Below are 16,900 nucleotides of genomic sequence, written 5' to 3' on the forward strand. Positions count from 1 at the left end.
CCTCGGTGTTGCTCCCGCACCTCGCTCAGCCAGTGAGCGGGAGCCGGTCTGTATGTGGGATCCGAACCCTCGGGCGGGAGCGCTGCCGGCCCCCCAAGCGGCGCACTATCCAGTGCGCCACCGGGCCGGCCCCTTAGTTGTACTTTAAAAAAAATTTTTTTTGTATCCTAGCCTGAATATTCACATTCCATCTACTAGGGGTTTTCCATGTTACATAAACCATTTCCTATTTCTACATCTTGAGAGGCATTCAGGGCAAGCTCTATTGCCCTTGTGGAACTGAAGAAAAGCTCACTGATGGGAAACACTTGATCAGAGTCTTTTGGAGATTTTGAGAACAAACTGTGATTAAACTTACGGTCTCTTGGTTCCTCCTCCATTAGCCCACTGTGCCTGTTTTAATAGGACCAAGGAGTATTATGGTTGGGATTGATTTTATTAAGACTTTGGCTATGATTTTTCACAGTAGATATGGTAATAAATACTGGAAGGAAATGTTACACCAAAGCAATTGGTGGTTATTTTACTATGGTAAGATTATTTTTTCTTCTCCTGATTGTTTTTCTCCAAATTTTCAGTAATTATATTATCTTTATAATTTTATAAATTGTAACTGTCACATATAATTTATTTAAGAAAATACATGTTAGAAATTAATCTTGTTTTAATGCCTTAGAATTGTAATTATAAATATAAATACCACAGACAGAACCCCCCTACCACCACCATGCACCTCCGCCCTTAGCAACCAGTCCAGGGAAGGAGCCAGCTGTGGGCCAGCCCTGCCCGCACACCCCCACCTTCATTCCCCTCTCTCCTTCCCTGCTCCCCCTCCCACTGCTCCACAACAAAATCTTAGAATGTAAAAAAAAAAATAATAAATAAATAAATAAAATGTAAAGATAAGTAAATAAATAAAAATGATTGTTCTGTCCTGTGATAGATAACATCAGGGCTTAATGTGGTGAGTCTTTTTTTCTAAGTGCCTTGCAACACTTGTACTTACACAGCTGTACTTTTATTCTTTCTTCTCTTTTGAATATAATATACTTTCACAAATTTTAGGATTCAAAAAGTGAAAATGGGCATACATACATAGATAATTTCCTTCTCATCCACCCCATTCTCCTTCCCACAGGCAACCAGATTATTCCTTTCTTGTGTATCCTTCCAGAGATAGCTTATGTACACGTGTTTTTTCACACAAAATGGCAATAGGCAATGAAGTATATACTCTGTGTTTGAACAGCTTTCCATTTAGATCATAAAACTCTTCCTTGGACATTTTTTTTTAATAGTAATTTCATATTCTATCATGAGTTTTACAAACACACACACAATTTGTCTAATTTCAATGGACATTTAGATTTTCTGGCCACTCTATCATTTTTAATAGTGATTCAGTGAATAACTTTACAGATCATTTTGAATATAAGTTCTTTCATTCATGAGTGAGACTATCTGTAGACAACTTATATGTGGGTACATACATTTGAAAGTTTGATGTATATTGCCAAATTGCCCTCAGTCAGGATTGTACGCTCTGCCTTGACTTCGTTGTCTTCTCGCAGGCACCTTTCTTCTCTTAGTACCGGGATGTCAGCTATCATTTCTGTTGTCACTGTGCTGCCTCTAGCTGCCCTTCCCCTTTTCTTTCTTATGGATTCTAAATCTGTATGAACTTAGAAACAAAGCTGTTGAATTGTATCTAAAGTAAGAATGTGTGGTTCAAAGTCATGGCTAGAGCACTGTAAATTACTCATTCATTTGTTACCATCTAGGCACCTAGGACATAGTCCCTGCCCTAATGAATGTTCTTATTCCAGTGGAGGGAGAAAGACAATAAACAAATATACATATAAGTGGCTTTAGGTTAAATGGAATGTTAATGAGTTTTAGTTTTTGTTTTAGAGTTAAAATCAAATAGAAGCCTACATGCCAATGTATTGCCTAAGTACATTATAGGTTAGTCTCCATTTGTAGCCTACTTCTTTTCTATTTAACAGAGAGGAAATAGGAGAGGGATCACCTCTTTTGTAGGGTGATAAGCTGATAGTATATGGTAGAGTAATTTAAAAAAATAAAAAGAACTGTGAATGTAAACAATGCTAAAAAGCACAGAGCAGAGTATCCAGAGATCTGAGTCTGGTTCCAGTTCTGCCATGAAACGACCACAAATAAGTCACTCAAGCTCCCTGTACTCAGTTTTCTCTTTTATTAATTAATTATAGGTAATGGATTAATTCAGTTCCTCAAAGTGGATTCCATGGAGCATTTATGAGTTCAATACATGTTAATAGGGGTTACTCAAAAAGAGGGCTCCACAGGAATGCCACAGCTAGGCCAGCTTTGCGAGAATCGGAAAAGTGTTCCTCTGGGAGAACACGGCCCAGCATGCTCACAACTTGGCAAGAGGATGGAGTGAGTTAGAGAAAGATGGCTCTTCCTCCAGTTAGTAATCGGGGCCCAAGCTGGATTTCATCTCCCACTCCCCCACCCCTATACATCCTGCCTAGCACTAAACAGCTGCCTTGCTATAGTCTAATAGGTTTAAGAAGTGGCTGGGCTAAGTAGGTGTTCTTTAGCACAAGGTGTCTCAGAGTTTTAATATGCTAACATGCTGTACTTTGAATCACCAAGAAGAGCAAGTGGTGTGTGGCATATTTCTTGTTGGAATAAGTATCTTTACTGTAGGACTAGGAGTATTCCTAGGAATACAGTTTTAGAAAAACTGAACTAGATTATCTTTACCAGTCCTTGTGATTCTAAGATTATGTTCTCGTATGTTTATTTTGATAAATATTCCTCCTTGAATAAAAATAAAGTCCTCACTACCACCACCACCCATCATCTCCAAATTGCTGCCTATGGTTAAACATTTCCTTTGCCCCATTACTTTATTACACCAGGCTATTTTGTGGGGGAACATACCAGAACACCATTCCAGAACATCTCTCTCAGGATTATGCAAACCTGAACAACATTCGAGAACTTTGTTTTTAAGAGGTAGCTGTCACCAGCATAACAAAAGATCTGTTAGGTTTGAATCTATACCAATGACACTTAATGTTTAAATCAAATGACATATGTGTTTATTTATAATTTACATGTGTAAATAGCAGATTTGGTCATTAGTAGTTTGTCACTAATTATAATGTGATTGTGCTGTTTTCTCCAACTCCTGAATGTGAGGTGGGGGGAGGAGAACTATTTCCACCTGACCTCCTCCTCCTCACCTCTCTTGAATCATAGAGACTACAGGGCTATGAATAGAGAATCCATTCACAAACTGCAACACAACCACAGTCACTGTTCTTATAGCTTAAACTCTTCTGTTTATAAGCTAAAAGAGTTATGGAAAGGAATTCATTTATATGAATAAGATGAACATCATTAATAAATATTAAATATTGTTTGGTAAAATACTAATAGGTCAGTAGGTTTGAAAAATGAGCCATTGACCATGTAAAAGTAGATTCTAATGTGAATGGAGTGGGATCATGGAAAAGAGTGCCAGCCAAAACCATTCATTCTTTTAAAATAAAGAGTATTGTGTACATCCATCTGCACCTGACCGTAAGCTGAGTTTTTATTTACATAAGAAACAGCACTAAGGCTTTTCATAAGTTGGCTGGCAAGAAGTAGGACAGTAGCTCTTAGCTCTTAGTTGGAACATACTCAGTGTTCACATATAACTCATGTAATATTTACATTAACAAGAAAGAAACTTTCTCTCTCATAAACTTTATCATCTAAGAATGTTATTGGCTTCTTTCCCTGAGTAACTACTTTTTTTTAACAATTTCTTTTTTAAAAAATGCTTTTTAGTTATGGTTGAATTTGAGAGTGGAATCCTCATGCCAGTGTAGAAGGTCATTTAGAACTTAGGAAACCAGTGGGGATACAATGCTCTATTTTGCAAAAATAGCATTTCATGCCAAATTATGAATTCTCTGAAAAATTCCTCCACTAGCATTAGTGGTTGATTCTCAACAACTAGAGCATGTGCTCAGCCTTGCTGCCAAAAATGGCTCTCCATGGCAGACGTTTGTTCATGCACTCGAGCAGCAGCTGGAATGATGTGCCCTGTATGCTTAAAGCTGGTTAATAACGTGTGAAGGCAGGGCCTTTGACGATGCTGAAACTAGCTCTGTTTTTGTTTTTTGTAATTTCAGTTTATGAATACTGATGTCAGTAGCTGCTGTCCCATTTGTCTTGCTGCTTTTACTGTCTCTGTACAAGATTTTCTTTTTTTTTTTTTTTTTTTTTTTTTTTTTTTTTTTTTTTTTTTTTTTTTTTTTTTTTTTTTTTTTTTTTTTTTTTTTTTTTTTTTTTTTTTTTTTTTTTTTTTTTTTTTTTTTTTTTTTTTTTTTTTTTTTCCCCTTTCTGGCTTAAGTACCACCTGAAGAGAGAAGCCTTTTAAGGCCTGGGAGACTGGCCAGTGCCCTTTGTCCTTCTGTTCACCTACTAAAAGGTAGCATTGTTAACCTAATAAAGCAGGGCCCTGACTCAGTATAAACACTGTTCAATAGAGCCAGAAAGACTAATTGAATTGTACAATACATCATTTTTTAGCAACAGTTTCAAGTGGATTGTACTTCATTTCCCAGAACACCATGAGTTTTTTCCTCATATAGCAAATATTTAAACATGATAAATAAAATATTTAAACTTAATTCTGTCTTTCCCACTGAACTGTGAGCTACCTGTGAGACATGCCTATCTTTTCCTCTACTTAATATCTAATACCTGCTACAGGATCTGGCATGTACCTGTGTCTGTATGTCTCGAAAATAAGAGTGAGGATCATTTAGCCTTGTCAACTTGGAATAAATGTTATTTCCAATCTGGTTAAATAGTCAAAGGTTTTGGCTAATTCTAGGAGTCTCTTTGTGACCTGGATTTGCAGATACTGTCTGCTTCTCTAACTCTGCAGGATGCTATAGGCTCACACAATACAACAGGTGCCTCAAAAATAATAGCTTAGGAGGAAAAAAAAAAGAGACTTTTGTTTTTTAAAATGATGCATTTTTTGCATTTCTATAAGGAACATAAACTTTGGTATGAACTTTACAATATAAGAAAATGATAATATTGAATTTCATATACTGTTACATGTACCAGAAATTTGTGTTTTTAATCAACACACAATAGCCATACATTTAATTATCACGCGTACACATTGAGGGGTGTTTGAGGTTGTGTCTGCCTGTTGTGCTCTCTGTCCCATCCTTGTCCACCAAGTGAATTTCTGTTTATCTTTGTAGACCTGGATTAGTGTCATCTGCTTTGCCAGGCCTTCCCTGGCTCCTAGCTCTCTCCTGACAAGGAGAGTTGATTTCTCCTTCCTTTAAGTTACCAGTGGGCCTCACCCATATGTCTTTTGTAACAGGTGACAGGTTACATGCTACATGAAATTTTGTCTTAAATATTTGTCTCTATTTATACTAAACAGTGAGCGCCTCGAGGGTAGAGACTGTATCCTATTTATCTTCTTTAATAAGCTTTTAGCTGAAAGTGTGAAAGATAGTGGATTTTTAATTTTCTTTTTGATAAGCAATGTTTTTTGTTTATTTGTTTTCATGTTGAATTCCAGCCTTGCTCCTAGAGAGGTTTTACCAGAAACGTTTTGGAGAAGTTTCACCTTCCGTAAATAGAAACTGAGCAAACTCTCTATGTATCACTAGCCAATACACATCTCAGTATCAGCGAAATGGTATATACAAATTCCAAAAAACTACCCACATGTTATGCATTATTTTTGCTACTCCTTCTGTATCTCTGATGCATTGTGTTTCCAATGCACTATTTATTTCTACTGATGTCAATGACATTCTAAAATCAACTTCCATAGTTAACCATTTCCTACCAGAAGTGGATTTAGAGTTAGATAGATATATTGGCCAGAAAAAAGTTTAGCAACTACTTTCTAGTCACTGGAGTAGTTTGTTTGAGCCTTTTTCCTATTCAGTCAAATTATTCTACATATAATATGCTTTTTTTTCTGAGAATATCCTTTTTATTCCTTCTAAATTTGTAAATGTGCATGGTTTATCTATTTTTTTTAAAAAGTGTCTACTTCTTAGAAATGTTATGGAATATACATACATATATATGCACATACATATTTATGTAGTTTTTAAAATAGTGTTGTTATTAAGAGGGTCTTAATGACTTCCCTTTTTTTACTTTGTATTTGAAATAATTATAGCCTCACAGGAAATTATACAGACAGTGGAGAGAGGCCCTGTGTACCTCACCCAGTTTTCTCCATTTGTTACATCTTAGTTTACTACAGTATAATATCAAGAAGAAAACAAAAAACAAAAAAACAGGAAATTAACATTGGTATAAGAGGTCAGTATAGTCCTGTATCATTTTATCACGTGTATAGATATGTGTAATCACCAGCACAATCAACCTTCCAAGGTTAATGTTATCAGTTGAGTTTCTGGAAGAGAGAAAGAAAAGCGAAAACTTATGTGTAGTTCAACTATGGGCTTTTGCACTTGGCTGTGTTCAGAAAACAGTGCTGTTGCTCTGATATTGAAGCTATGGTTTCCAGTTTGAGCAGGCGTGGAAAGCTGGATGATTCTCCAGAACTGACTGGCACAGCTTGTTTTGTAGGTGTCTAAGCAGGCCAAAGAGTTTCTGGAGTACGTGTACGAAGAGCCCTTGATCGACATCCAGCAGGAGAACCCCTTACTGTACCGCCACGCAGAGCCGCTGGCCACCGTGGTGCGGCTGCGGCAGCGGCTGAAGTCACTCCGGGCCTATTTGTTCAGCTGCCGGGCAGCGGTGGCAGAGGATTTGCGCCGCAGGTAAGAGTCATAATGTCATAAGTGTCAGACGGCTCCAGTGTGTTTTTCTTTCCTGCCCTGGGAGGGTGGTTAGACGATCTCCAAAGGCCTTTCCAACAGGACTGTCTGTAATTCTGTGGCTGTCCCTCCGCCTCTCTACCACCGCCTCCCTCTGGGTTCATCTTTGACTTTTTCCTCCGAGGTCCTCTATTTGGTTGAGCTCAGCAAAATGAAAATGTCTCAGGGTAACTGAAGGCTTTTAACCCCTGGATCTAGCGCTCAGGGCGGTGAAGGCTTCTCTTCTCTTACTCATATGTTAATTTGATATAATAACCACGGGACTGTCTTCATGGATCACTTACGTAGTGTTTTATCATTTTTCAATTTCAATTCCTATTTATCATCAGTAAAAATAAGCACGTTTGAAGAAAGATTTTATAACTCAAAAACATTTTTTCAGTGGGAAATAAGTAGATGGTTATTCAGATCTTATTTTCCATACAGAAACAAATACCCAAACTCAGTAAATGATGCCCAGGATTCTGCCTTTTCATCTTACCATTGGTGCAGGCTGCTTTTCCATGGCTTAGTTAGCTTACAGTTCGTAGAACACACAAGTCCAAACCAGGCTCAGATCCTCAAAATAAAATTTAAGTTAAAATGTGCCTGCTCTCATAAAATTCCTTCTTTTACAGTTAGATTTATGAGCATTTAAATTATCACCCTGGGCATATACGAACTAGCTTATGCTTGAAATAATTGTTGTTGGTGTTCATAAGTCCCTAAAAATACCTTTTGATTTTTTCATTTTAATAGAAATGACCAGCAGCATACATTAATCATGTTAAATGTTTTTGGAGGTAAGCTTACCTACATAAGAATCTTTGGAAAGTATTAAAGTGATAGAGATTGCAGTCTGAGATCCAATTAGATTCAAAGAAACTGACATACAACCCCAGGCATCTGAAGATGTTTTAAAAAGAACTAAATGTAGATAGTGAAGGACACATAATATCTAGACAAACTCTCATAAAATGGTAATAAAAAGGCAGCTGCCATAAAGCAACATACTTCTCAGTAGTAGTCATTCTGTTACCTCGTTGTTTTTCAGAAAGCACCAGAAAATGGTTAGGATTTATCTTATAAAATCTAAGCAGATGGGCCGGCCTGGTGGCGCACTGCTACAGTGCACTGCTTGGGAGTGTGGCGGCACTCCCGCCGAGGGTTCGGATCCCACATACAGACCGGTTCCCGCTCACTGGCTGAGCGAGGTGCGGGTGCAACACCAAGGGTTGCAATCCCGTTGCCGGTCCCGGTCCGGTAGGGGCGCGACACTGAGGGTTGCGATCCGTTGCCGGTCACGAAAAAAAAAGGAAAAAGAAAAAAAAAAATCTAAACAGATCTTAATTTTAAAAGATCAGGGCTTAGCCTGGAAGGCAGTAGAATTATATGTCTCAAACTGATTTACCAACTAAACTAGATACAATATTTTAATGTTTAAAATATGTTTGTTCTGTTATTTTCAGTACCTTCTGGCTTTGCTCAGAGCTTGTTTTGTTGTTGTTATTCCTATATTTTTATATGATATTAAAATCTACATGTGAGAATCATGTCGGCTACTTTTGTGGTATAATGTTTTGCTTTGGTTAAAATATGCCAAATCAGGGCACACATTTAGAAATTAAATAGGAGGTCCTTTCCTCATATGGATGACTAAGAATCTCTACTCTATTCCAGCAGTCTGGTGGTTTACCACCATGTACTGCACTTTATGGCCAGACCACCAGGAAAGAAATGGAAGTTCTAGAAAGAAGGCAGTCCCAAAGCTATGAGAATGAAGACAGCAGTCTTTTTTTCTTTTCTCTTCATTTTTCTTTCCTGGTCTTGTTCGTAACCATTGTGTAATGCAATGCCTGGCACAAGGTAGGTGGTCAATAAGTATCGAGTGGATAGATGGAGGGAAGTAAGCAGGGAGGGAGGGTTGGTGGATGTATATTAAATGTCAGTTTAGACCACTGTAAGCAATGGCTAGTAACTCAATTCAGAGGAAGAAGTCATCTTCGAATTCTTCTTTATCTTCCCTGTTTGCCACTTAGCATAGGGTCTGTAAAGCTACTTGACTACGCCAGTTGTCAGGCTCTTTTACCTGCCGGTAATCCTGCCCCGACTGGGCCAATTGTCAAGCTAGGGCTGGGTATGAAACTCACAGACCTCTCAAGCCCGTTCCAGACTGTGTCACAGACCCTTCACACGCAGGTCTATGAGCTAGGTAACCAGCAAACAGGTCCTTGGAAGCCATAGGTTGGAAAGCATGTAGGCAGTAGTCAGCCAGCCTGCTTCACAAACTCTGAAGAACACAGGAATAGCAACAAAACTAAAAAGATACATTTGCGTGCATGCACACTACACACACACACACACACACACACACACCACACACACACACTCCCTATTCTCACAGCAAATGCTTGGCAAGATTCTGAACATCTGAGGGGCCCTGACCATTTTCCTGTATTTTCCCAACAGGGTCTGACCCATCCAAAACCCTCAAAAATAGTGGTTTTTTTGTGACCGGTAAAGGGATCGTAACCCTTGGCTTGGTGTCGCCCGCACCGCGCTCAGCCAGTGAGCGCACCGGCCATCCCTATATAGGATCCGAACCCGTGGCCTCGGCGCTCCCAGCACCACTGCGCTCCCAGCGCTGCACTCTCCCGAGTGAGCCATGGGGTCGGCCCTCAAAACTCATTTTTGAATGAATGAACAAATGAATGAAAGAACCAATCAAATCAGTAAAAAGAAATTTAAAAAATAATTGGGTTTTTTTCTGAGATAACTCTCAAATCTCTTCTCTCCTTTTCTAATGCACCACCCTGGTTGAGAATTTCAGGACTGCTGCAATATCCTTCTAGTCTATCTAACTTCAGTTTCTTCCCTCTCCAGTCCAACCTTTGCATTAGGCAAATTATTAAAGTATAAGTATGGAATGTAAGATCTGCCCAAATCTAGCCTAGTATATTGCTCTACTCTCCCAAATATCCTGCACTTCAAGCAAAACTTATTATTTAACTCTTCCCTCAATGCATTCTGTGGTGGGAATTAAATGGGTTTGTAAACTGAAGTGTTTAAAATAGTGCTAGTACATAGCAAGCACTCAATAAATACTATTGTTATTAATACTGCTTTTGTATCCTAGAATGTTCCTGGCTTTAAAAATCTGGCTTTAAAAATCTTTGATAAAATTCTGTACTTAAAAGCCGCACTCTGCCCACCCCCGCACCCCATGTCTTCTCTATAGGAAGTAATTCTCTTCTCCTACTACTGTGTCAGGAAAGGAGTGAGCAAGGAGAGATGAGTTGTAAAGCTGGTGGGGCCCAAGCCCACGGTTCCTAGTCATACAATGCATACTTATCTATGTGGTTGTTTCATAAGATGGGTGGAGCAGAGTCTCCCTAAGAGCAAACAATAAGAAAGGCCTTCCTCTTGAACATTGATTTTTTTCTTTTTAATTTTTGTTATTTTAGATTTCCTATGCTTATATGCTGTTAAAACAATGTTTGGAATTACCATTTCTCTCCAACCTGAGACAGAGAAAAGTCTACCAGTAAAAAGCAGTACTCTTACAGCTTTTTGGGGGGTGGGGGGTGGGAAGAGGAGGGGAGTGGGTTGAAGGGGGTTGGTCTTGTATTATTTCACATCTCTTTTATTTATTTTGAAATATGACTACTGAGTGAAATAATCTCTAAAGAGATTTTTTGGGGGGTGTGTGTACTTACTGCAGCCGGGTAACATTTACTATCAACTCTGCTTTCTTCAGTGTCTACAAAAATGACCATAAATACAAAAGGGAACCATTCATTGCCCACCTAACATGCTGAAATTCCTACTGCCAGAGGCCACCTCACACTTATTTTTCACTTTTATGTGGAATCTTTTTAAAAACAAAATTAGCCAATAATACCTTTAGAGATGATAAGCTTATCCAAAATCAGTATCTGAGGTTCCCCTTGTTTCACCTGAGGACATAACATCTGAAGTGGGGGGAGTTTAAACAGTGAGGGGAGCCAGCTGGACAGGACTGATCTTACATATCCCTGATAGAAATTAAAAGAGGGAGGAGTTGATGGGCTATAGGGGAACAAAAAAAGCAAGAGAATCTAGTCCTTATCTAGTTGTAAAAGGCATTCTCTCCCTGCCTGGTTTTTACCTCAGTATAAGAGTGGCCATTAATCTCCAAGAAGTAGGCCCAGCACACTGAAGACCTGTCAGCACCATATAAACAGAATAAAGCAAACTGTTAATATTGCTGTCGTGAGAAAACTGAAAACAGACTGATTAATCGTATTGGTGCTCGACCGCCAGGGAGCCAGCTTTGGTCGTCGCCTTATTAGGGAAGTCACAGTTTGCTTTTAGGCCTTTCATTATGACGACTGTCCAGTTTTCATCCTTACTGTTTTTGTTATTGTTGTTAAATGAACGCCTTGTTCTTGAACCCATACCGCGAATCTTGACTGGCAGGGGTGATTAGTTTAGAAAAAGTCAGTGTCCTCCCTGAAGCCTAAAATGTTTACAGTGCTGACAATTCACTGTTTCTGAGGACTCCCAGATGGTGACCCTGCTGAATTAGTTCAAGGCCTAGTTAACTTTTCATGAGAAGAATTATTTACAATGTCCACACATGAAGGTGCATGAAGAACTCTGTGGAAAATCTTGGCAATGTCAGGACACATCCGGATCAGCAGCCATTAGGGTAGTCTGTGGGGGGACTCTAAAGAAGAGATGGGAGGGGCCTCAGCCCTCCATATCCTGCTGAACACAGGAACAGTAGGATGTGTGTAAATCAGAGGTCACACACAGGTACCTCAGGGCCAGATTTGGCCTGCAGACATGTTTGGTTTGGCTTTGCAGGGATGGACCCCACCTGGTTTTGAAGTTGTGAAATAGTTGCTATTTACATAATCAGGAGTTTTCACACACACACAAAATGAGGCTTTCTGCTTTCTCAGGAGAAATCAGAAGTTCTGATTATACAGACTTTTCCTCATTCTTGTGCAGTGGCAATCACTTGAGATACTGGACGCTCCGTTTTGCCGAAGCCTCTACTGTTCCTCTGGTCTCTCCATACTCAGTGTCATGTGGTATACAGTACATTGCTGCCCTGTTTTTCTTACCCGTAGCCCATCTGATTCATTTATGGTGATCCTGGGCCTACAGGCCGTTGAGGTTTTGACCTTGGATGCAGGTAATTAAATATTAAGAATAGAGTTTGCTGATGTCTCAGATAGTAGATCCATAGCTTTTATTTCAGTTGGGAGGTCCATCCGAAAGGGTGGCAAAATTCTTAGATTTGGTTGTCTCAAAAGACAAACATCAAGAGGGTTATAGAACTAGAAGAAATAACACCACGTCAGTTTTGAAGTTCCCCAGAATATGGGATATTCTTGGGCTTGGGCCAGCCATCGCAACATGTCCTGCAGACAGTTGCTGTATAGTGACCTGAGGGACTATTACCTGGTGTAGCATCGTACAGTGATTCCCAGTCACCACAAAGCTAAAGATTAGAGCTGGGTTACCAAGGCCAATGGGGGCAAACTGAGAAAAAAAATAAGGTGCAGGCATAAACAGAGGCAATTTACTGCAGGCCCTGAAGTTTGGCTGTCTGAGCTCAGAGCTCACTTTTATGTTTAATAGCCTTGGAGCCAGTTTTCTCACCTGTAAAAGGGAGTAATGATAATACTACCTCATAGGGAAGGTCTGAGAATGAAGAGAGTTAATGCCTGGAAGAGAGAAAGTGCTCAGTAAATGTTAGCTGCCATGATTTTTATTATAAGCAGATCAAAATTCAGGCAGAGCCAAGAGGCAAAAGGAAGGTAAGCTTGGAGATGTCAAAGAGCCTGGGATTCGGGGCTTTGCTGCAGCTTTCTGTGCAGAGCATGCAGCATCAGTAAGAGTAACAAGATATGGACTCTGTCCTCCAGCGGTGATACAGCAGGTCCTTCAGATACTGTGCTTTTAATTCCCACTTCCTCCTTCTAGCATATTTAATTTATGTCTCTCTCTCCAATTTTCACCTGCACTATCACTTAAAAAAGTTAAATAAAAAGCCCACCTAAAGTCACATCTTCAGGCATTCTTTCACTCTCTCTCTTTTTTTTTTTTTTTTTTTGGCAGCTGGCTGGTATGGGGATCTGAACCCTTGACCTTGGTGCTTGGTGTTATCAGCACTGTGCTCTAACCAAGTGAGCTGACCAGCCAGCCCTCAGGCATTCTTTTTACTTGCAAAATTCTCAGTGATATCTCCATTTCCTCTTTGCCCACTCACTTCTTACTTGACCTCTTGCAGCTTGACTGTGGGTTCTGACACTGTGTCTTCCTGAGGCCCTCGTTTCCTTAACCAGCTGGGCATTGTTGGCTGCCCTTCCTGCTAGGCCTCTCTTCTCCCTGCCCTTCTTTGCACTCCATCCCATCTGGGTCTCCCCCTTCTCTGCACCCTTGCTACCTCCACATCTTCCCCCAGCTCCCTAACATCAGAAATGTCTGAAGCCTCGGCTACCTTTCTGCATGCTCCTCCAGCCCTGACAGGAGCCAATGTGGCCACTTTATGGAAGTTAGTGGAAGATGCCCCTTTCGCAGGACACTATATATTGACGTCTGCACGGAGAAAGTGGTGATCCCCCTATAAATCTACAATGACTACAAAGTGTCAACGTGTGACTCAACCCTCTTCCTAGAGATCATCCACTGGCTTGTAATCTCAGCTACCTACTGGACATCTCCACTGAAGTTATTGTTTTTCCTTCCCTGAAAAATATGTCCACTGTTGTCAGGTCTATTTCAGTTAATCATGGCTTCATTCTATTAGTTTCCCATAGTTCGAACCTTACATTATCCTGAAGCTTTGCTTTAAGGTTCCCTAAGAACTAGTCATATCCTTCCTTTACTTTTCATTCCCACTGCCATCCCCCTAGTCTCTACTCTCCTCAGCTTATTTCATAATTTTCTAATTGGGACTCCTACCTCCCATGGCTCCCCTCTTCTGTCCCTCTAACATACACGCTACTATAAAATGGTTTTATTGGACAGTGGATATAGTTTAGCTACCTGCAGGATAAAGCAACACTCTTGGTTGACTATTCTGACCCTGAGCTACACGCACAACTTCATCTTCTACCTGGCCCCTACATGGACCACACTGCCAACCAGAATCTTCCCCTGTGTCCCTAAGGGACCACAGCCACCCCACCCCAGCCAAAATGACATACTCATTTCCCTGAGTATGGTCACCTGCCTCCCAGTCCTCTCTACTTGACTAGGTTACTCTAACTTTAAGGTCAACTCAAGTTCTGCCTCTTCCCACTTGTCCTCAGTGAGTGATCCTTTCTCTCATCTCTTCCAGAAATGATCATCTGGGCCACTCATTTGTCACTTAAGTGGCTGAATGGTTTTCATCTCCTTATGTATATATCCTTTCTTGCTGGCTACATTTGGAAGGCTCTGAAAGGCCGAGATTGTCCTATTCTTCCTTGTAGCCTTAAATAGAAGACTTCATCTGCTAGCCATGCAATAAAAGCTTGTTACTAATTGTAATTATGTCATCTCATATTTGTAGAATAGCTTACTGTATGTAAGGTAATTATTATTTTATCAATTACAGAATTCTTTTCCATAAATATATTATTTGTTCTTTACAACAGCCCTTTTAGATAGGTAGGGCGGATGGAATTCAGAAAGAAGAGAAGGGGCCGGCCCATGCTCACTTGGGAGAATGTGGTGCTGATAACACCAAGGCCACAAGTTCAGATCCCTATATAGGAATGGCTGGTTAGCTCACTTGGGAGAGCCTGGTGCTGACAACACCAAGTCAAGGGTTAAGATCCCCTTACCGGTCATCTTTTAAAAAAAAAAAAAAAGAAAGAAGAGAAAGAACTGTGACTCTGAGATGCTACGTGACTTGTCCAAGGTGACAAAGCTGGTAAGCAGCAGAGTCCACACTGGAACCAGGCCTTCTGATGCCTAGGTCACTGCTATTTCCCCAGCTCATTTGCTGTTGGTGATGGTGATGTTCAGAAGTCCCCACACTCTTGAGAGGAACCACTCCTAATTCTCCTGAAGCCTTGATTGAGGTCATCTAGGAGAGGGTGAAGGAAGGCAGGGAGGTGGCAGACAGTGGTGTCCCCTGAGGGGAGGCAGGATTGCTGACACAAGCATTCCTGTGCTCACTGGCAAACTCTATAGGTCACGGAGAGCCAGGCATGACAATTGGCTTCGTTCCAGAGAGTATGTTTTCTCTAGGTCAACATTTGCCAGACCTTTCCATTTCCCAGACCTGCAAACTTAAAACAAAAATGTGGAGATATCTATAGGGTTGCCTTACATGTGTCGTTAGCCAAAACAAACAAAACATTACCATCTATTTCTCACCAGCATTTCATGTAAGAACATAGTAACACTAAAAAAAAGATAAACAGCCTCAGAAATCAAATGGCTTTTCAAAAATCAAGTAGATACCAAAATCGTTCTATTTTTTTTTCTCATTTTCCCTTGCACTCCTAAAACCACCACCAGACTCACACCAGCTGTTTGGACTAGCGTTTCAGAAACCGCAATTTAAGTCATATTTTGTCTTTTGAGTGCTGAAGTGAAACCATCCAGGCCAGGGAAATTTATGTGAATGCTTGAGTATTTCCCATTTCCTATCATCAAAAATGTCATTTGGGGAGTTGGGGTGCCTGGTAAATCCGAAGTTCTATTATGATATAAATATAAAACTGGTATCTCTCCAACACTAGTTGAGGGCAGTAGGCAATATTAAGCCTATTTTCTCAGTTGCTTAGAGCAGAATTGTGTCTGGTTTTAGGGGACATTGGGTTCTACATGTTTGTCAAGTTTAGTCCTTAGCTTAGACCATTCTGATGCAATTTAACGGCTTGACTTGGGAGTCTCAAGAGAATACCAAAAGTGATTCTTCTACCTTCTAAACTACCTTTTACTGTCTTTGGTCTCACATTCTATTTGATTATGATTATATCCAGCATGAGTTACCACTGAAATATCAGCTTTACTGGACAGTGAGAAATTTCTGTCATAAAGATTGACATTTTTATTAACCATATTTATCCTGGTGAGTACCAGGGGGAAAAAAGTGTGTGTGTCCTGTCAGACTCTCATTGCTTCCTCTTCCTTTAGACAAAATTTAGCAGCTTGCTCAGCTCTTAGACCAGTCCTTATAAATGTCATTTGATTTACCAATGCTACCTTCTCACTCCTTCCCTTGCTACCCCAGGAAAAAACTGTCTTTCTAGTGGATTCACTCAAGGTGAGCCTAAGTCCAATAGTTGAAATGTCCTTGGGACGTCTAATAACATCTCAGACCTCAGATATTAAAACCTGAGCAATGAATGTCCCTACTCCCCACTCCCATTGTAATCTGCTCCTTCTGCAGTCTTTCCCATTCTACTTCATGGCACTTGCATCCATCAGATTACTCAGGCTAAACACCTTTCTCTCACATTCCGCATCCAATCCATCAGCAAACCCTGTGAGCTTCAGCTTCAAAATATATCCACTCATGACCACTTCCACTGCTACCCCTCGGGTCCAAGCCACCATCATTTTTCTCCTGGATATTCTAATAACTGTTCTCCTTACTCCACCCTTGGCCCACTTCAGTCTGTTCTTAAGACTATAGCTAAAGTTAATGTGTAAATTAGATGATGTCACTCCTGTTCCAAACTGTCTAATAGCTCCACCTCTCACTCCAAGTAAAAGCCAGGGCCATGCACAGTCTCGTCCCCCATTACCCCTCTGCCTCATCTCAGCCCACTTTCCCCCTCATTCACTCTGTGCCAGTGGTACTGACCTTTTTGTTGGTCCTTGAGCACACCAAGCAGGCTTCTACCTGAATTTCTATATTTGCTTTTCCTTTCTCCAGATAACTACAGAGCTTACTTCCTCTCCTCCTTTAGGTCTTTATGCAACTGTCACTTTAATGAAAGGTCCTTGGCCACTCTACTTTAAATTACAACCAGTGTCTTCCCCCCACCCCCATACCTCCTGTGTTCTTTCCCTGCTTATTACCATATATTGTGGTATTTTATTTTGTC

At 40.3% G+C, this 16,900-nt stretch overlaps 1 protein-coding gene across 1 annotated transcript in view; it reads left to right on the forward strand.

Annotated features, from left to right (window-relative positions):
- The window catches only part of PLEKHM3 (pleckstrin homology domain containing, family M, member 3), a 172,306-nt gene that overhangs the window by 75,171 nt on the left and 80,235 nt on the right, over nucleotides 1-16,900 (forward strand). The window contains exon 5 of the mRNA XM_008568005.1: nucleotides 6,628-6,821. Coding sequence (XP_008566227.1) covers nucleotides 6,628-6,821 — 194 coding nt within the window. The remainder of the gene's footprint in view (nucleotides 1-6,627; nucleotides 6,822-16,900) is intronic.

This window comes from Galeopterus variegatus, unplaced genomic scaffold (genome assembly GCF_000696425.1).
Source record: "Galeopterus variegatus unplaced genomic scaffold, G_variegatus-3.0.2 Scaffold366, whole genome shotgun sequence".
NCBI lineage: Eukaryota > Metazoa > Chordata > Mammalia > Dermoptera > Cynocephalidae > Galeopterus > Galeopterus variegatus.